This window comes from Augochlora pura, chromosome 1 (assembly GCF_028453695.1).
Source record: "Augochlora pura isolate Apur16 chromosome 1, APUR_v2.2.1, whole genome shotgun sequence".
NCBI classification, from domain to species: Eukaryota; Metazoa; Arthropoda; class Insecta; order Hymenoptera; family Halictidae; genus Augochlora; species Augochlora pura.
This window is the reverse complement of record NC_135772.1, coordinates 19,064,876-19,086,303: the sequence shown is the minus strand read 5'-3', so window position 1 is coordinate 19,086,303 and position 21,428 is coordinate 19,064,876. Positions and strand designations below refer to the sequence as shown.

At 45.1% G+C, this 21,428-nt stretch overlaps 2 protein-coding genes across 2 annotated transcripts in view; one reads left to right on the top strand and one right to left on the bottom strand.

Annotated features, from left to right (window-relative positions):
* Positions 1–526: 526 nt before the first annotated feature.
* Positions 527–9,806, top strand: LOC144471105 (uncharacterized). Its single transcript, XM_078182849.1, has 13 exons — positions 527–717; positions 1,760–2,722; positions 3,157–3,556; positions 4,070–4,422; positions 4,870–5,301; positions 5,416–5,589; positions 5,659–5,865; positions 6,233–6,490; positions 6,592–6,878; positions 7,254–7,359; positions 7,535–7,729; positions 7,841–9,013; positions 9,085–9,806. The coding sequence occupies exons 2-13, from the start codon at positions 1,775–1,777 to the stop codon at positions 9,178–9,180; spliced, it is 4,629 nt and encodes a 1,542-aa protein (XP_078038975.1). The 5' UTR covers positions 527–717; positions 1,760–1,774; the 3' UTR covers positions 9,181–9,806.
* Positions 9,807–11,181: 1,375 nt separating this feature from the next.
* Ci (transcriptional activator cubitus interruptus) overlaps positions 11,182–21,428 on the bottom strand; it is a 124,100-nt gene continuing 113,853 nt past the window's right edge. The window contains exons 6-13 of the mRNA XM_078182863.1: positions 20,327–20,592; positions 17,091–17,345; positions 16,746–16,910; positions 16,486–16,650; positions 15,550–15,972; positions 14,663–15,199; positions 13,963–14,220; positions 11,182–13,805 (exon numbers count right to left, since the gene is read on the bottom strand). Coding sequence (XP_078038989.1) covers positions 12,357–13,805; positions 13,963–14,220; positions 14,663–15,199; positions 15,550–15,972; positions 16,486–16,650; positions 16,746–16,910; positions 17,091–17,345; positions 20,327–20,592 — 3,518 coding nt within the window. The 3' untranslated portion in view covers positions 11,182–12,356. The remainder of the gene's footprint in view (positions 13,806–13,962; positions 14,221–14,662; positions 15,200–15,549; positions 15,973–16,485; positions 16,651–16,745; positions 16,911–17,090; positions 17,346–20,326; positions 20,593–21,428) is intronic.

The following is a 21,428-nucleotide window of genomic DNA, read 5'->3' as shown; positions in this document are numbered from 1 at the left end:
TATAAACAGCCAAATAAATAAAATCTGGCACCGAAGACAAATAACTGCTCCGTTATCCGAACTATTCTCATCGCTCTCAGCAGCCTCAATAATCGAGCTTCTTTGGTCGCAACGTTGAACGACGTTCGCGTTCCAAAGAAAGCGCGAAATCGTTTCCGTGTTCCGAATCGCAGACCGACTAGATGACTATGAAAACATCGGGCGCTTTTGTCGGCGGCGCGTCGGGCACAGTGCGCAGATGCCGGCGCGAAATTTTCCAAGCGAAAACGTGCTCTTTTGTCCGCGGGCGGAAAAGCGGCGCGGAGACGCTGGCCGGACTCCAAAAATCCTCTCTCTCTCTCTCTCTCCTCCCGTCGGCTCTCCGTGTTTTCGGGAGAACACGCTGAGTCACGATCACGAACAGACGAGTTCGCGGAGCATCGATCACAATCACGTGCCCCCTCCCCCCTGAGTCGTGTCTCTCTCTCTCGAGCGTTCTTCTTCGCGGCGATCGTGCCGCGGGTCCGCGCCAGATCGCTCGCGTGAATCGCCCGACGTGGATCGAGACCACGCGAAAGCTCGACGATCGATCAATCGTTGGAACGACGGTGGACGGCTTTGTCCGTGAATGGATTCGATTGTCACGGATCGGCGAACTGAGATCGGTGAATTGAAACGGTGCCGCGGACGCGTTCCAAAAGCCTTTGTACAGTTTGCGGTGTTCTCGTGAGTTTCAAGGTAAGGGTTGACGTTCCGTTTTGCGTTCGATTTTTTTTCGGAATTGTGGATCGATCTGCTGAACATTTAGTTTATGTCTAATTTGTGGTGATACAATGATAATTTATCGTTGATATATTTTTTATCGTTTTTTGGTTCAGGATTTGGATTTATGGATTTTTAGTTTATACGGGGATGATTCTATGGAAATATTAAATATGTATATTCTAGTCAGTCGTTGGAGTTTTGAGATCGTTTTATTTGTAATAACTGGACTGGAAATTTTACTGTGTTAATAGTTTGGTATTTTTTGGTAGACTGCAGATTTTTTTATATAAAATTACAATTTCCTTCACAAGAGATAAAAGCATGATGCAATCATTTCTGTTTTGCTTAATAGTTTTAATTTCTGAGTTAATGGTATTTTGGAGAATTTAAAAGTAAGGGACAATGTTTCATTCCGTGTCTTCCTTTTTTATTGTTAAAGACAATATGTATTGATAACATGTATTGATAACAGTGTATTGATAACAACAACAAGTCTTTTAGATCACTTCTTCTAGCTTTTAACTTCCATCTAAAATTATTTTACGTAAAAATCAGTCTAAAATAGCGGAATTAGTAAAATGAAAATAAAAATAGTAAAACACATTTCAACTCCTTGATGAATGATATATATTGTTGAAATTGTTATATCATCAATCAACGCCTGAAAAACCACTCTGCACATTGTCCTCTCGAACTTCATCGAATCGAACAAAAAACCCGCCGGCATAAATTCCACCAACAATGATCCCACTCGAAAATCGAGAGAGAGAGAGAGAGAGAGAGAGTGCCGAGAGGCCGCGCGCGTTTGGAGATGAAATTGGGCCGAGCGGTATCGTGCCGAGGTTAAAAGCACCTGTCGTCGTCGTCGTCGTCGTCGTTCGCGGCGCAATGCAATAGGAGGATCGCGCGGGCCGGCGTAACGCGTTCGGCTGATCCAGAATTCCGATCGTCGATCGGCACGGGGCCGGTTCGATCGGCAGCATCCCTGAAATTAGTCCATTTATTTATATTGCAGTTGACGTACGCGCAGATGACAGGTTGGCAGACGGCCGAGCGTCACGGCCCTTCGCTCTTGCCGCACCACCAGGAAGCCATGGAGTTTTCAAGAGCGATCACCCAGCTAGCGACAGCTAACCAGCAGCTGGCGACAGCGCACACCGCGACGCTCGCCCATTTGGAGGAGTTGTACAGGGAGCTGCGGAACGAGCGGGAACGGAGGCTACGAAGAGGAGGAGCAGAAAGAGCTGGAGAAGGTGGAGGAGAAGGATTTGGAGCAGAAGGAGACGGAGGAAGAGGAAGAGGACCAGGAGAAGCCTTGTTGGAGGATACACCTAGGAAAAGACCAGCAACGGAGCGAACAAATGACGACGTCGAAGAGCGACACAAACTCGAGCTGAGGATCGACAGGCTGGAGAACCTACTGACAGACAACTGCGACTATTCTCAAGGTCGCCAAAGGAACTCTCGGCAAGAAGAAGAAAAGAAGCTCCGCTCCAGGATAGACAGGCTAGATTCCAAAGAATCGGACGACCGGCGAGAATGCGCTACGGATCGGCAGGAAGGCTCTATGAATCGGCGAGAACCCGTCGCGGATCGGCGAATAAACGACGCTGACGCCGGCAGTGGCAGAGTCCCGAGCATCGATTTACCTGAACGCGATTTCAAATGTCAGCGAGCGTCAGACGCGATAGGAGACGAGTATCGAACCAGTTCTATTCATAGAATACGTAGCGATGATGGGACGCCCGACGAAACCGATCGCTCGATGCTCGATTTGCATTTAGTGGAGCGCGATAGCGGGGGCGGCTGCCCGATGGATGAAGAGGAACAGACCCTGGGTACGGAGGTAAACAAACTGTCCGAGGAAATCGCGAGATTAAAGGCTGAACGATTGGAGTATCATTGCGCGAACGAGAGACTGCGGGGCGAACTGGACGAGCAGAGGGCGGCCGTGGAGAAGTTGACGGAAGACAATCAGGTGGGTTTTTTTGTATAGCTGATTTGGCGTTTCCTGGTCGAAAGATTTAGTATTTCTGATATATTGAGTCCGATATATTAATTTCTATATATTAATTTTGATATTTTAATTTTCGATATATTAATTTTCATATTTTAATTTTCGATATATTAATTTTCATATTTTAATTTGGATATATTAATTCCAATATATTAATTTCAATATATTAACTCCGATATATTAACTTCGATATAATAATTCCAATATTACTAATTCCGATATATTAATTCCAATATATTAATAACCATCGTCAAATACCCACAGCAGAAATATTGAATTTTTGAAAATGAATCTTCACAGCAAATTACAGCGTGAATTATTATCGACTTTCAATAACACGAATAATATAATAATATTAATATAATAACAATGTAATAATGAACAATTGTTCCCAGACCTTAAAGTCGACCAACGAAGAAATGCAGTCGATCCTCAATGATCGTCGCGAGGAATGCGACGCGCTTGCTGCAAAGTTCTCAGCCGCGACGAGCGAGACTAAAACATTGTTGGAGAGAATCGACGGGTTGAACGCCGACAAAGACACTGCCGTGGCTAGGATCTCCGATCTGGAGCAGGATCTGCAGAAGTCGTTGCTGGAGAAGGAGCAGATCAAAAGCATCGAGAGCCAGAAGACTTTGAAATTAAAAGCGCAATTGGCCGAGGAGGTCGCGGACAAGAAGAAACAGATAAAAGCTCTCGAGGACGCTTTGGACGAGATTCAAAGACTGAAGGAGACTATCAAGACTGAGAAGAAGGACGACGACGACGACGACGAGGCTTCGAAGGGAGACATTGGTGAGCGTTGTTTAACTCCATGTCATATTGATTTTTATATTTTTCACTGTCAATTTGCTGTTTTTTTAATTTACAGTGTTTTATGTAAAGTGAGTTATGTTAATTGTCGTTTTCTTTTAGAAATATCAATTTTAGTACAACTCTTTGACTGTGATAACATATTAAACATTGGTGTATTAAATAGCAATTATCCTAGTATAAAAAATAGAGTGTTCTGTTGTTTGAAAAATATCGAGAAATTGATATAAATTTATGAGACAGCCTATTTTATTTTTTTACGAAATTAAGACCAATACAAAATGCTAATTCTTGTTTCTCTACCTTATTCACAATACAATAAACAAACCTAGAAAATACTAATTAACATAACAATTGTAATATAAGACAAATTATAATATAAAAATTATAATCTAATATAGGGCAGAAATATTTTCCAATTTTCCAATGATGGACTGTTCTCTCAAAAACATTTAAAAATCAACTCTATACGGTGTTCTCTATATTTTTCAACAGACTCGATCGACCCCATAGACACATCCCAGGAGAGTCCGCCGATCGAGCGTGCGACGACTATCGAAGAATTCAAGAAAGACTTGATGCTGAAGAGAGAAGCGAGGCAGAGAGCGATCGCAGCCGTCTCCTCCGAAATGGAGCGGCTGAGACGCGAATTGGACGCTGAGAAGGAGGCTCATTCGGAGACCTCTAGAGTTTTGGATCTACTTAGGTCTGCTCAGAACGATTCTGAGTCTGAGGGCCAAGCCGGCAAGGTTGATGGATGGAGATCTAGGTTCAGGGATCCGAAACCTGACGAACAAGATTTGGCTATGAAACGTGTCGAAGCTCAGCGAATAACATACGTATTGAAGGTAAGAAGAGGAACGATTAGAAACATTTATTATTTTTATGGGTTTTTAATAATATTTGATAACTTTTTCTTTATGTCTAATTTTTTAATCGTACACATTGAAGACATATTTCAAGTGTCTTAAAGACGTCTTCTTTCAGAGGATGTCCAATTAATTTTTCAATTAAAAGGATGTCTAATTTCGGACGTCTTTAAGCCGTCTTTCAGACGTTTCTAGGACAACTTTGAGACGTCTTAACGACATCCTAATTTGGATATCTTTTTAACGTCTGAAATAAGACGTCTGAGACATCCAATTTATCTTATAAAACGTTCAGACCTAAACCAGACGTAAAATGGACGTCTCCAAGACGTTCAGCCCTTATCGAGCCCTAAAATTGCCAAAATGCTCAATTAATGAATTTACCATCATTTCCACCCCCGAAAAAGTATGCGTCGTTACTTCCAGGTCTCCGACGAGCTGAGGAACGACGTCCGCTTCCAGATCGAGAAAGTGGACGACCTGCGTTATCACTTGGAAACCGAGCCCGATCAGCATCGCCACCGTATCCGTAGCTTGGCGGACATGACCAATAACACGCGAGAGGCACTCCACGCCAGGGAGAGCCGTGCCAACGAGCTGAAGGGCCATCTCGCCCAGATTCTGGTCCGATTAGGGGACAGAAGTTTCTTGGAGCTGAAGGACGGCGTCGGCCTCGAATGCGAACGCCAGCTGGAGAACATCAATAGCTTGAAATGCCTCTACAACGAGAGACTGAAGGTGCTGACCGAGTTGAAAGACGCGGCGACCAAGGAGCTCGCCGACGTCAAAAGCAGATTGAATCATTCGCTGAAGAAGACGGAATGCCTTGAGGAGGATCTGAGGAAAGCTGACGAGAAGGTACGATAACCATCAGAAACCTAATCCTAATAACTACAACCATAATCAGAATGATCAGATAAATGGTGTTTTCGAGTTATGCTGTTTTGATCGAGTGTATGATTTCTGTGGCAGATCGATGTTCAGGACACCGAGATATCGAATTTGGAGTCGCAGCTGGGACTGACCAAGGCCGATTGCAGGGATCTACAGAATCAGATGTCGCTGATCAATGGACTGTTCACGCAGATACTTTTGGGTGCTTCCTCTGCCGACATGGATCTCGATCGATTGACTCAGTTACTTCAGGTAGAAATTGTGATTTTGATGATTATATTAAAATTATCGCAGAATACGAAACAAGTGTCTTTTGTTTAGGAGAATCATGATCTAATAAGTGACATAGCGAGGGAGGAAAGCACCGAAGCAGCAGCGCTGCCGAAGCTGCTTCTGGATCTGGTGGAGCAGGTGGAGGGCGGCAAGGGGTCCCAGAAGCGCGTCGAAGGGGAACATGGCGTCGAGAGCGAGGCCGAGAAGAAAGACGAGGACCTGCAACAGGAGGAGATCGCTCATAATCTGCCCAAGGTATTTTCGTTTCCCTAAATGCTTCCTTATCGTGTGTGCCTTTATCACGGGTATCCTTATCACATGTACCCCTACCACGTCTATCCCTATCACGTGGATCCCTATATTTTGCATCCCTATCACGTGGATCCCTATATTTTGTATCCCTATCTTTTGAATCCCTATCACGTGGATCCCTATATTTTGGACCCCTATCACGTGGATCCCTATATTTTGGACCCCTATCACGTGGATCCCTATATTTTGTATCCCTATCACGTGGATCCCTATATTTTGGACCCCTATCACATGGATCCCTATATTTTGGACCCCTATCACGTGGATCCCTATCACGTCTACAACATTCCAAGCTGGTATCGCTTCCTAGGTCTGGCGCGTCCTGTTGGAATTACTGAGCTGCCACGCGGAGGGTGCCCAAACATCTCCAATAGCGCCATCCGCGGATCCCGATCCAAACAGTTGCTACAAGTCTGTAGATACGCCTGCTGGGCCGAGATTAGTGATATCAGTCAGCAAAACGTACATTCGTCTGAAGGAACTGATCCTGGAGAAGAAACACTTGGAGAAGGAGATGAACAGGATGAAGCAGCTGAATACTCACTTGGAGAGCAAGCTTGGGGAACAGGTGAGCTAATACATTTAAATATTTGTATTATTCTGTGGAGAGTTTTATGCGAAATAAAAATAAAATAAATAATCGTCGAAATAAATAATTTCTCTGTACAGGAGAAGAGACTGTCGACTGTGTCAGCGGAGCTCAGCAAAACCTGGACGATCGTCGATCGAATGCAGGCTCAGCATCAACAGTTGCACACGCACGAGAGGATTTTGCGGTACGAGTTGCAACAGAAGAGGAAGATGCTGCAGGAGTTGAAGCAAGAGTTGGAGTACTGTCGCGAGAAATGGGAGTCGGCCAGACAGAAAAATACTAACACGGAACTGGAGTGGCGGAGCTTGCGGCGAGAGTTCGCCGCGAGGAAGGCTTTGGCTGTCCATGACTCGTTTAGTAACAGGTGAGTCGGCTTTTGAGTGTCAACCCTTTGCAATCGAAGCCACGAATGCAGAAAGACTGTTAAGGTGTTAACTCTTTCAATTCTGAATCCAAAGTAGCTATATTTGAGTCGTACAGAATTGAATCTCGCGACTCCTAAAATTGTTGTTAATTGCCACTTTTAACAGTCTTTTATATAGGAAGGTTTATAATGATATTAAAATTATTTTGGAAGTGATATAACAATTTTCATTGGTGCCTCGAAGGGTCCAGTCGAGTGTAAATTGTTAATTGCTACTTGATCAACCATGTTAATTATATAATCTCATAGAAAGTAATTACCTTACTTTTTTTATTAAATATTCGTTCCACTTGTTTAAAATCGCATATTTTGCAGCGCCGAGAGTGGATTTAGCGACGAACGTGGCGACGACACGGACGAAGAAGAGGATAACTCGGTCGAGGAGAGAATTAGGCTAGGTCCACGCAGGAGACCGCGAAAGGTATGCCAATGATCATGCTTCTTTTTTTACCTTAACACAGTACTGATGGAAAAGGAGAATTTACTAACATTTTTCTGAGAGTGCTCTATATTACATTATATCATATTAAATTATATTATTATACATGTAATCAATTATAGTCCGGCAATTGTTCTCCATTCTCTCGTATTTCCAGGAGAGTCCCCGTGCACCATCGCCAGACACAGAATCGGAGCAGCCAACCGATACCGAGCTCTCCGAACCAAAGACAAGCTCTTCGACAACGTTGGAACAACGAACTCCTAGTCCAGAAACGGAAGCTGAGCTGGACGAGGTCGAGGTAGCAGAAATAGTTCCAAATACCGAAGTTGAAGATGCGGTGGAAGTATCGGTAAGTTTACAAAACTATTGAAATCAGTTCACCATTTTTTAAGTAAATTTTTTAAAATTTAACAGAATTAAATAAACAGAACTTAACAACGTACACTGTTTCACTCGACAGCAGCTGATATCAGAAAACACCCAAGAATCCCTGGACACCTTGGACCTGGCTCTAACCAACGTGATCCAGAACCTCATAGATATCAATGACTCTAACGCAGCACCATCAAACTTCGAGCACTCGGTCGCCGAAGCTGCAACCAAAGAAATTGCATTAGAAAAAGACTGCGTATTAAGCTCTATCATCGAAGAGCCAACCAAAGAGCCCAGCATCACTGAAGAGCCAACCAAAGAGCCTAGTATCACCGAAGAGTCAACCAAAGAGCCCAGCATCACTGAAGAGCCAACTATAGAGCCTAGTATCACCGAAACACAGAGCCTGGAGTTATTAAAATCGATCAACGACACCCTGGACGAACGCGTCGAGGTGTCTACCACCGAACAGGAAGAAGACCTATGTCCATCTCCGGAGAACGACTTCCAACATCCATCAGAAGCGGACGGTGAGAAAGAGGAACCCCCGAGCTCGCCTGTGTCTCACATCCCCGCCGAAGCTAGCCCAGCCAGCACGCGGCCTGTTTTCTCCATCGGACCCTTCCCCCCATCTACCGCAGCGCCCGCGGCCGTGAAAATTGTCCAGTTCAGCGAGCCCCTGGTCGTCGGCCCGTCTAATCCGTTTTCTGCTCCAGTGTTTGGCGCGCCGTTGCCGGACACCGACGATCGTTTCGACGCCGCGTTTTCCTCTTCGATCCCGGCTTCGTGTCAGGAGCCGAGGAGCCTGGAGAAACGAACTACCAGGTCCATGGAAAGCGTCATCGACTCGGACAGCGTCTCCGTAGACTCGTCCTCTAGTTTGGACACTGTCAAAGAGTTCCCAGCTGTGGACGCGGTGGTCGTCAAATCGCCGTCGTCGTCTTCGGTCGAAGCGGAGAGAAAGGAAAGTGTGGAGACCCTGAAGAGAGACGAGGCTTCTAGGAAAGCGGAGACGAAGCCGACGAAGACGAGGACGCCGGAGGAGGCTTTGGCTGCTAGGGAGGATAGGCTGAAGAGGCTGGAGGAGCAGGCTAAATGGCTGATGAACAAGATGAATGCTACTAGTAGGAGGGGTTCCGCGTTGAGCACCAGGTTGGAGGAGCTGCACGAGGCCTATGGGGAACCGCCTGTGCCGCCGCCTATGCCGGATGTGCTGCCCAGCCAGAGGTTGAGGACCAATTTGGCGGATCTACCTCGACAGGTGAGATGACTGGTTACGTTGCGACGACGCGCCTTTAAAAATAACCAATTGTTAACCGTTTCAATATTTAGGTACCTGAATCATCGGCCACCGAAGCTACTGAAAATACTAGGAAACCGGTCTCGGACAACAGTTCCAACGAATCGTCGCCGAGCAAAGCGCCGTAAAATGCCCCACCATTGTTGTTATTATTATTATTGTACAAAGGAAACACCGCTCGGCGTTTATTCTCGTCGTGGACGTAAACACGTGTACGCATCGGTCTTCGAAACCGCGCGGTTGGCTCTCATTGTAAAAAAGGCTACGCGATGCAACGAAATCTTTGGCTTCGTCGCCGACAACAAATTAAAGACACGGCGTAGAAAACGAATCGATCTTGTGAAACAATACGGTTGTTAACACTGAACCTACCGAGTACACAGCGGTATATTGTATGCATCGGTGTGCACTTAGAAGATCAAATTTAATTTAGAGTCTGTCAAGCTTTAATTATAAAGCTTGCTATAGTAATGTAATTTATTCGAACAAAGAAGTCTTTTAAAGGGTTGTGGAATATTGTAAAACTGGAATTTTGTAAAATGGTAATTTTAACCGTGGTAGGTTTAGTGTTAACCCTTTGAACTCGAGTGGTGACTCTGAGGCGCCACTCGAGTGTGTGACTTTATATCGATGTAAATAATCTATCGTTGTTCCTAACCGCGGAAAGTAAAATGTGATCACTCACGAGTCCGTTCCTGTTTTGTACCTTCTACGATTGTACCTACTAATTGCTCTCTGCACATAAAGATTCGACAAGCAACACTGTGATTTTTATTCAACCATTTATCCTCGATTATTATATCTTAATATTGTTGCAGCGACTCGCGGTATTCTAAAGAACGCTGGACAGATAATACTATATCACACTATATCACACTATATCACCCTATATCACACTATATCACATTATAGATATATATAATTTTATATAATTATATTTTACAATTATATACATATATATCGGGGATCAGGGTTCAAAAACATAGTCGACAATGTTTCTCGTTGATGGGATCGATATGATTTATTTTAAAATAATTAACAATCTTTAGGATGTAAAAACTTTCTTCGTCATGCACCTCCCGCCCGCAGAATCGAACTTCTCGATGTGTCTCCTATAAACTATATGTATACGATAGTTATGTATACTATTCACAAGGCGTCGCTATCGTAGGTTAATTAAAATTCGTACAAAATCGTGTGTATGTAACAAAAACAGCTTTTAGGTACGCTAAGTCATCCAACATACGCAATTCATCCAAGAAGAAAATCGCTGAAGGAGCGATTGTTTGAAAATAGAAGGGAGAAGGGGGTGGAAGGCGGTTCTTTCGATTAGCTGCACAGAGTGTCAATTAATGTTGCTTGTAAGTGTTGTTACGCTTCTTTACAATGGATGATGGACACTTGGTCGTTGTAGGCATGTAGAGAGACGCAGATAGGTATATGGAGAGATGCACATAGGTACATAGGGAGATGTAGATAGGTATATAGAGAGACGCCCAGTCACACATAGGACACGCCCATTCACACATAGACACGCCCATTCACACATAGCCACGCCCATTCACACAGAGCCACGCCCACTCACACATCGCCACGCCCATTCACACAGAGCCACGCCAAGCTCTCAAACAGACGCGCATACAGCCACGCACTTTGCAAAATGATTGTCTACCATATAACCACGCACGCTGCTCGTACTAGCTAACAATTAATTAAAACAATAGTTATCTACAGATTTCGTACGCTACCATCTAAGTGATCCTTTTTCGATCGGTTAATCTCATTCGTTGCGGCTCCTGATCGCCGAAGAAACATAGCTCTCGCTCCTCCGTATCACAATGCACACACAGAGTCACAAACACACACTACACACACACGTTAGCACGCTGGTTCGTCGTCGCTCCACACGTAAAGGAGAAGAGTCGTCGAACGTACGCGATGACACGAGAAGTAACTTAACTATACGTTGGCACGCGTGAGAAGGACTTGGTTGTACAAAAATACGGTACAAAGATCTATCTACAAGTAAAATCGGCTTAGAAAAATATTTTCGGAATCTTCAATGAACAACGATGTTGCTGTCTCCGCTGCGACGACAATGATCATAAAAATTTCATAATACGGCGCCTCGAGAATATTTGTTCGTCGTTCTCCATGACATTAACCCTTTGCACTCGACTCTGAGGCGCCATTGATCTTAATGAGATTTAAGATTGTTATACCACGTTCTATAATTATTTTTAGAAATATTTAAAAATTTGTTAAAAATGTAAAACTGCTATATGAATTATAAGACTCGATTTTATATAAATAGAATTGTTATACAGAGTGTTGTTATACAGAATGGAAATGCTACGAGTCGAAGGAATTATTTTACATTTATAGTTGAAACGTCTTCGAGGGCAAAGGGTTGAAATATAAATTCGAAGGACAGGCCGCGTGTTACGGAGGTAAGGCACCATCGGGGCACTGCCGCAACAATTCTTTTACTTTCTTCCTTTTTGTACAAACATTAAACTCTCCATACGGCACAGCGTTAACATCGGATAACACACACACGTTCGTTGTTGTCCTCGCGGCAACGCGGTATATCACTTCGACTAAAAAACGATTAATCACCGAGAATGTCATCCATGTGAGGTCACAATCTACAAAATTCCGCTCTAACGTTTAATTTAAGTAACGGTTACGCTGGGCCCTTAACACTATTATCGTAGAAAATACAATATTTATCAAAAATACAAAAGTTTAGATAGCTCGGTCGTTCGTCCCGGCGAATTCCACGCGATAGGTTATGTTACCTTGAGAGCTCGATTGATTCTTAATCAACGTCGAACGCCTTGGGAGCATCGATAATTAATGTTACAATAGATCGGCGAATTTTACAAATTTTTCGTATAAGAATAATCGACGACATAGTATAATAATTTTTAATTGACAATTTCCAGCAATTCGCAATATTTTCGCGTTCATTTTATAATAATTATAAGGTGGTAGAGCTACGCAACATTGCTAACATTTAATTTAATTTATAATTAATAATTTCATAATTTCCACCCTCGAAAAAATCCTGCGCTGCATCGCAGACAATATTATCAAGAACAATATATAAAATCCTCCAAGTTGCCATTTGTTAACAAACTTTATATCTTCATCGTTCCTTTAAATTTCAGACAGTTCTTCCACCATAAAAAAACATCCCCCATTATAAAATATTCCTTTAGCTGACAAGGTAGCACAGCCTCCCGCGTCCGCCAATCCGAGCAGAAGAATAATAGTATAAAAATACGCAGGCGTTTACCATTTACTGTATCATCTGCAAGTATCTGTTCTCCTCGAGCAACGAGCTCAAAGACGAGGACATGTCGTTGACGACCATATTGGCGCTAGTGGGCAGGGGTTGGGGCAACGACATTGGATGAGTGGAGCTCGACACGTTAGTTTCGTGGGTGCTCGCGCTCTCGGACCAGTTCCTACACTGTTGCACGTACTCCAACGTCCTCCTATAAGAGTCCTGCCTCATGCCCAGAGGAGGCTTCATGGGCGTGCCCTGCTGCGACTGGCTGATGTCCCTGCACTGAATCTCGGGAATAGTCGCGCCAGGATGATCGTGATAGCAGTGATCGCCGCCGTAACTCCACTGACAACTGCACGTGTACTGCTGGTGCGTGGGCGTGTTGGTGCGCGCCTGGCAATTGCAGGTCTGCTGCTGCTGCATCCTGCAATTGTTCTGCTGAGCGGTGCACAGCTGCGGCGACATTCTCTTCATCATGGCGTTGTCGACGGCCGACCGATGGGAGCCGTTCGAGTGCGAGCAATTGGTCATCTGCATGCAGGGTGACACCGGCTGGGGCGGGGCCGGTTGTTGGCAGCCCTGCAGGCCCTGCATGTTCGCCACCTGCTTCGTTTGATTGTTCACGCTCAGCTGGGAGCACGGACTCGCCATTTGAGGACACTGACCAGTGGTCTGCTGGTTCGCGTGCAGATTGGTCACCTGGCCGTTCGGCGTTATCACTGGTCTGCCGCACTGACTGTTCTGGCCGCACTGCGAGCCCGGATGATTCCCTCCGGCCTGATTGTGCATCACCGTCTGCTGCTGGTTGCAGTGCATCGCTACCTGCTGGCAGTTCGCGGCCGACCGCATCTGAGCGCATTGCTGGGGCGTCATGGCGCCGTGGCTCGGCGGCCCGCATGACGGACTCGTGTGATGGCCCATGTGGCTGCTGGGGTTTCCGGGACAGTTCATCTGACCCTGGCAACCGTAGCCCGGGTAGTAGCCGTGGTGCGCGTGATTTTGCGGACAGTTCCTCGTCAGCTGCGCAGAGTTTTGCGGAAGATTCTGCGGGGCGTGTTGCGGGGCCAATGCGCCGGCTGCCGGCGAAGTTAGGGGTTGGTCGCTGATGTGGCTCGGCGCGTAATGAGATCCGGGTGACATGACTTGGCCCACTGCTGGGCTCAGCACTTGGCCGTTCGGCTGCGATGGGTAGCTAGGCGCGGGACAGTATTGGGGATTCGGTGGCGCTGCTCTGGAACTGGGACACTGGTTGTAAGGCGACGGTGAGGTATTCTGGTAATTGGTGCAGGTTGACTGTGCGGACGACTGCTGGGCGTAGCAGTGCTGCTGGTGGGACTGGCTGTAGTTGCATGGGGGTGGCGCTGGGCGTTGGCAGTGCATGGGGTTGCTGCACACTGGCGACTGGCAGACCGGAAGCGGGCTGCTGCGGTAGCTGATCTGGCTTCCACCTGTCTGTACCTGGAAGGTTCATGATATTATATAATAGATAGATTTATAAAATAAAATAAATATATAATATAATATACAATAAATATAACAGACTCGCAGTCAATCTACTACCATTAAAAAAGCTTCTTCAGACACTTCGACATCTATAAACAATAAATAATTTTACCTGGTTCAAATACTGCATCATCTCGTCCGGGATGACCAACTTGTTCTCCACCATCTCGCCCTCCCCCACTTCGTCCAAGATTACTTCTTGATTGGGATGTCTCTCCGGGAATTGAGCAGATCTGGGTCTGGGTGGCACAACCGGCGAGTTTCTTTGAGCTTGTTGTCCCCTAGCTGGCTCCGACATTCGACGATCGCCAGAGGGTTGCGTACAGTGGCTGGTGGGGCCGGTCCATTCTCCGGTTACTCCGTGAAGGCCCTAAAAATTAAAGTAAATATATTTCCAGCACCGTCTTACGAGTGAAATGATTAAACCTTTCAGTCGTATATGACTATACTGTCTATCTATAATTATACTCTAATTTTTGTTTCTTTGTGAAAATTTAATCCGCGGCTTTGTCAACGAGTTATTAATAAGAAAACAGTAGCGAATCAGAAGCAAGCGCGCGAGAATACTGCAGACTGAAGCCTATCTTACTCTAGGACGCGAGGGAAGGCTTTAAACCGCCTTCGAACTAACGAATAAGAATCTCATAAATTTTCTATCAACGTAAAAAAATCTCGTAAATATTACTAATAAAAAAACTCGCCCATTTAGTTGTAAATAATACGTTTTGAAACACAATGATATGTTTCAACTTCGTACAAAAATAATAAAAATAAAAATAGATAATTAAACAGTAAAGGGCTCGTTAAATTACCTGCAGGGACATGTTCTGCGTCTGAACGACGAGGTTGCTCGTCGAGTACGGTCCTTGGAGGTGGCTGGGCGCGTTCATGCGTCCGGAAGCGGTGCTCAGCTGGCTGCTTCGCCTCGACGTGCCTGGACTGATGGGATCGTAAAAGCTGCCCGGTCCGACGTGGGTCATCCGAACGGCGCTGACGCCGCTGGCTTGACTACTTCTTCGGCTACCAAAGTCCGTGGACTTCATGCTGCCGTAGTATGTGCTGACGGTGGTGTTGCTGTCCCTTCTGGGCTCGTTCAAGGGCTGTAGCCTGAGCTGGAGGTCCGAGAGGCTCGTCTGCCGTGCGGAACCACCTCCGCTCTCCATTTTCAGGTCCGTGATCCTTCTGTTCAGGTCGCCGATGTTACCTTGAGGACCCAAGCCGCGCGTGCCCCTCAAACCAGACACTACCGGCAGACTGGACAAACCCTTTGCCTGCAGTCTGCCTTTTAGACGATTCCTCGACGCGGGCGCTGGCGCTTGTTGCTGCTGCTGCGACTCCATTCCGCCAACCTGCGAGGATTATTTTTCGTTAAATTGGTGTTTGATTAATTATTATTGTATTGAGGATTTTCTGTATTATTTTCTGATCTATTTATAAGGGAACCTGCGATTTTTTATTAAATAATATTTTGATCAGATATTATTCTATATTTACACAAAATATAAAATATAAAGTACACCATGAGTTAATAGAACAAAATAAACATTTTTTACTATCTATTTACACATTTCCAGACAATTTAAATCTGCAAACAATTTTTTTCTGTGTAGTCTCCAGCGACCCTATAGAGTCATTCTAACCTTAAATACCTCCACCTTATAGAAATTTAAAACTAGTAAAATAATACTTTAAGACTCACCATAGCACGCAGAGCAACTGGTAAATCAGCAATATCCAGATCATCAGGCTCCTCGTTCCAAGGTTCCTCAGCAAGCGCGACACCCTCTCCCGTCAATGCACTCGCACCTGCGACCTCATCGTTGCAGCCACCCATCAACGGGCTACCCTGTTGTTGCATCATGCTCGGCGGACTGTTGGCCTCGCTTTCAGACTTCACGCTAGGGCTCGACAAACTCGGCGTCTTCGGATGAAGGTCCTCGCTTCTGCTGGGACTGTTTCCACCAGCGCCTGCCTCGTCGCTTCCTCCGCCGTCTCCGCCTCCGCCTTTGTGCTTCTTGTTGGCGTAGAACTCGGCGCCGTGCACTGTTTTCACGTGTTTCCTCAGGGACGACGGATCGGTGTACCTTTTCGTGCAGCCCGGTGCTTTGCAGACGTACGGTTTCTGGGAATTAAAATAATGAGGTCGCGATTAGTGGTTAGATATTGTTCTAGAGTCATGGAGTCATAGAATTCTAGAGTCATAGGATTCTAGAGTCATAGAATTCTAGAGTCATAGGATTCTAGAGTCATAGGATTCTAGAGTCATAGAATTCTAGAATTCTAGAGTCAAAGAGTCCTAGAATTCTAGAGTCATAGGATTCTAGAGTCATAGAATTCTAGAGTCATAGAATTCTAGAGTCATAGAATTCTAGAATCATAGAGTCATAGAGTCCTAGAATTCTAGAGTCATAGGATTCTAGAGCCATAGAATTCTAGAATCATAGAGTCATAGAGTCCTAGAATTCTAGAGTCATAGAGTCATAGGATTCTAGAGTCATAGAATTCTAGAGTCATAGAATTCTAGAGTTCTAAAGTCCTAGAGTCCTCAAATTTTTCTTGACACTGTAACTCTTCCTAATTCAATTAATCCACACAATTTCTAACAATACCGGTTTCAAAAGGTTTCAAAATTTACCTCGTTGGAATGAGTCCTGTTCTGATGCTTGGCACGGTCGCTGGCGTTGCTGAACGCCTTGCTGCACCCGGGGTACTCGCATGTGTAAGGCTTTTCCCCGGTGTGAGACCTCAGGTGGGTTTTCAGGTTCTCCAGTCGCGAGTACGCTTTGAAACAACCCTCGAACTGTAATCAGACATTCGGAACGTTTTTTTAGCTTCAATTGACGGGGAACGAGAGACGAGAGTGAAAGAGATCCATTGTGAATCGCGGACACTTACGGTACACTTGTGTGGCTTTTCACCGGTGTGTCTTCTCATGTGCACTACAAGCATGTATTGAGCTTTGAACGGCTTTTCTTCCCTCGAGCACTCCTCCCAGCCGCAGACGAAGCTCTTCTTGTTCGCGTGGATGTGGTCGTTGTTTATGTGCTTTACCAGATCGTCCTGGAAAATTCGAGGAACTTGTTAAACAGTTCGAAGAGTTCGACTGGTAGTGAAAATTAATAGTAATAAAATTATTGAGTATAGATGTTACTCTATATTTTTTTTTTTTTTTAAATTAGAGTTAAGAGTATTTTTAGCATTATTTTTAATCATTAATAAAAATTGCAACAGCGTTCGCACCTGAGTTGGAAATTCGAGGCCGCAGTCCCGCCAATGGCAATTGGTCTCGATGAAGTCACCAGGCTCGTCCCGAAGATCCTCGCTGGGGCTGAGCCCCTGAGGATGAGTCGGTGGCGCGGTGGTGGTCGTCGAGTTCGTGGTCGTCGTCGCCGGTTCCCTCTTTACTTTCGCGGAGGCTCTCCTCGATGACGTGTCCGCCTCTGCTGTCACCGACCTGGTCGATGATTCCGAAGCTTTCCTGCATGACTCTGCGCTCTGCAAACAGCCAATTAATTGGCATTAGTATTTTTTTATTATTATTTATTATTTTATTAGTATTTTTTTATTAGTATTTTTTATTATTAGTATTAAATTATTTCTCGCTATACAGATAAAATTCTAGCTAATAATCTTCATCCCTTAACTAATCTAAAGAATAAATTACCAATTGCATCAAACTTACAATAATAAAATTGCTATAAAAAAAACCTATCGCACCAACTCCTACCTATTACCATAAACAATCAACGTTCAGAACAACCGCGTAAATCGCGTCGAAGATTTCCACAACGGCTCACCAAGAACCGTCGACGTCTCAGCGCGCGCGGCGCGTGTCAACCGCCGATTTGCCCTCCGGTCAATTAGGGTTTGTCGCGTGACCGTATCGGCAGCGGCCAAGCCACGAGTATTAATTTCATCGGTATATTCGTCGGCGAACATCGGGGCGATCTTCGACGCGGCTATTTTCTAAAACAAACAGGTCGCTCGTGCGCCGCGCAGAGGAAGCCGTGACACACGATCTGCACGCGATCTGGCAATTATCGCGCACCGTATAAGCGCGCCGCGGCGATTCGATCGAACGATCGATCGATCGATAGAACGAGGTTCGCAGGATTACGAGGTCGCGCAGTTTACCGGCCCTACGAGGGCGAGCCACGATCGCTGATATAGACATAAACTCGGTTTATTTCCGCTTAGATCTCGCGGCCCCCGCGGACCTCGTGCGCCCCGAGCGAAACTGATTGTGTGACCGCGGGTGGCGAGACTTGACAAACGAAGAACATGCGGCGACCGGTATACCCTCTCTCTCTTTCTCTCTCTCTCTCTTTTCTCTCTCGGTATTTTCAACTTATTTGATACGCGCCTCGTCGCCGGACCACGGACCGTGCAACATCGCCGCGAAGGTGAAGAGAACACTCACGTCGATGTAGCCGCGGAACGATTTCGTCCGGCCGAATGTAAACGCGAGCGAGATCATTTTATTTCAGAACGATTCGCTCGTTTTTTCGAGCCTTCGTTTCTTTTTTGTTCGCTGAATAAGATGAACAATATTTTTTGGGTTTTGATCGAGTTTCGAATAAGCATTGTTCTGCTTGTATTTTTACTGGATTGTTGCAATTATAAAAGTAATTTATATAAGTAATTTGTGAGCAATTCTTTTTGAGAGGAATTTTTGTAGAAGCTTCTATTTGGAGATAAAGGTTTCTGTGAATTAATTTGATATTTTAGGTTGAATATTAATTGTTGGAAATTTAATATTTTCAGCAGCGATGAAGACGCTCTGCGACTTAAAATCGACGCTCTGAATATTTATTATGCGTTATTTATTATGCTTTAAAATGATTTTCAAAGAAACTTCTAAACGATGCCTAAATGATGTCTAAAAATCTTGTAAAAATCGTCTAAAAATCGTCTAATAGCCGTCTAGAAGTCGTCTAAAAACCATCCAAAAGTTATTACAAATCTCCCCAAAACACTTCGCCTTTCCACTCATCCACAAAATAAACACCCCAAATTCCCTACAAACTTCCCCTAATTCGCCCATTATCAACCATCTAAAATCCATACCAAAGAATTCAGCAGCGATCTCTATAGCAGTATAACTATACATTAGAACAATAAAAGGTACCTAATCAGATAAAGCCGGGAACGTGCAACGCTGTAACTCGTGGCCGGAGAACCGAGCCCGACAACACCGGCTCTAAACCACGATGTAAACCGTCCACAGCGAGGGGGGTTTTCTCCACGCGAAACTACTCGATTCCGTATACCTATAAATCCGTCGATCACCGTCGTTCGGAGCGCGCGAGAGAGAGAGCAGGCGCGCTGGATCTCTCGGCGACGGAGACGGCGAACGCAAGCAAACGCAGGCGAATGCAATCAGCCGGTCCAGTGCAACGCAATCGTGTCCGGGGACACGGGGCGAAGTCGTGTCGCGGCGGAAGAGAATGAAAACGCCGACGCGTATATCGAAATAAATCAGAGCGGACCCGCGGAGCGGAGAAGCCATCGTCCTGGACATCGAGAGGAAGAGAGAGACGATTGGAGAGAGAGAAGGCTCTCGCGAGGCTCGGAGAAGGCTGGACGCGATGGAAGACGAGATTAAAAACGACGTTGGGGGGATGAGGGAGAAGGATGGAGAAGAGGGAGGAGGAAGGAGAATCAGTGGAGGCAAGGAGAATCAGAGGAGGCAAGGAGGATCAGAAGAGGCAAGGATAAGAGAAGGAGAGAAGGCTAGGAAGAAGAGAGAAGGATAGGTAGAATAAAGGGAGATCGGTGGAAGGAGAGAGGATTGGTGTGCAAAGAGGATCGGTGAAGAAAAGGAGAATCTGAGAAGGAGAAGAGGATCGGAGGAAGGCAGAAGGATCAGAGGAGGAGAGAAGCCTAAGAAGAGGAAAGAGGAGTATAGGAAGACGAAAGGAAGATAGGTGGAGGAAAGGAGCATCAGTGGAGAAAGAAGGGATCAGTGAAGAAAGAAAAGATCAGAAGGAGGACGAAAAGATCGGAAAAGAAGAGGTCGAAAAGATCAGAGGAGAACGAAAAGATCAGTGAAGAACGAAAAGATCAGAGGAGGACGAAAAGATCAGAGGAGGACGAAAAGATCAGTGAAGAACGAAAAGATCAGAGGAGGACGGAAAGATCGAAAAGAAGAGGTCGAAAAGATCAGAAAAGAAAAGAAAGATCAGAGAAGGAAAGGAACACAGCAGAAGAAAAGAGCGAAACGAAGGACGCGGTGGGAGAAGGAAGGAAAGAGGAGAAGAGAACTGTGAGCGAATAAAAAAATGGAGGACGATGTCAGGTGGAGGGATGGGGGTGGAATCTGGCGAAATAATGTGTGCGAGATTGCTTGTAACCCGAGGACCAGGGTAACCCAATCTTTTTCTCTTTCTCCCCTTTTCACTCCGACCTTCTCTGCCTCCTCCTCCTCCTTCTCCTCCTCCTCCTCCTTCTCCTTCTTCGTCTCTCAGTTTTCTAACCTCGGATTTCGGTGGTAGGCCTCCATGTGGTCCCAAAGTTGCAGAAGCGGTGGAATGAGGCGGCACGCCGGGGTACAGTTGCGAATGGGGTGACAAGCCGTGTGCGTGCGGGTGCGGGTGCGGAGGTGGTGGGGGCGGTGCCGGGGGTTGCAAGGGGTGAGCGTGGGGCAGAAGCGCCGCGGCAGCAGCGCTCCTCAGGAGATGAGCCTGGAGTTGCTGCAGATGCGGCGCCATTCCCGGGTGCATTCCCAGCGTTGGACTCATCGCTGCAACAGAAAATCGTGCAATAAATCAACTGTTCGAAACATTGAATTAAATAGAAATTAAAAAGTAACACAGGCTAGAAAAATTGTTGCGATAAGATGAAGTTTGCAAATCGATTCTATAAAAATAATATTGAACAAAAGTAAAATTGTGAAAAAGATATGGTAGAAGATATGTAGCATCTTGGATTTTAATTTTTCAGTGTTCGAAACGTCGCATATTTTTAAAGGAGAAAAATTTAATTTATTTAATTACTATACTAATTTATTGCAATTATTATACTATTATAATCATATTATTTCTTATATATTATACTATACATTTTCAATTCTTAAGCACGCAAATCGTTATAAACTTTAATAGATACAAAACCGAATTATGGCTAAGACAAAATTATTATAAAATTATTTAACTAATTATAATTTCCAAGTATACAAAACACTAAAAATTATAACAGTTTCAAAACCGAGATACAGACAAGACAGAATAATCTTGACATAAACTAATTCATTCTCACCATCACCGTGCAGGATACCAATCGCCACGGTAATTAATTTATTAAAAACCACCGACGTGTAATAAGTTCTGTCTTACAAGTGCGAATTAAAGGGTTCCATAGCTACTCGCGGCAGGGAAGGTGTGAAGTCCTAGATAAAGAATCGCGATGCAACCGACAGCTCTGAATTAAAAGACCGAGCAACTGACACCGCGCATAAGCGAATACATAATTACGTTGCATAATGAACGACACTGCGAGCCGATAGCATCGTTCCCGCACGGTGTCCGTCAACGCCGCCCGGACGGAAAAAGTCACGGCCGGGCTCTTTCCGACGATTAA

What these genes read in the sequence shown, in the direction of transcription:
- LOC144471105 (XM_078182849.1), top strand. Translation starts at nt 1,775, where the DNA reads ATGACAGGTTGGCAGACGGCCGAGCGTCACGGCCCTTCGCTCTTGCCG. An exon ending in AGAGCAAGCTTGGGGAACAG is followed by an intron (nt 6,491 to 6,591) that starts GTGAGCTAATAC and finishes TTCTCTGTACAG; the next exon opens with GAGAAGAGACTGTCGACTGT. An exon ending in TGGCGGATCTACCTCGACAG is followed by an intron (nt 9,014 to 9,084) that starts GTGAGATGACTG and finishes TTCAATATTTAG; the next exon opens with GTACCTGAATCATCGGCCAC.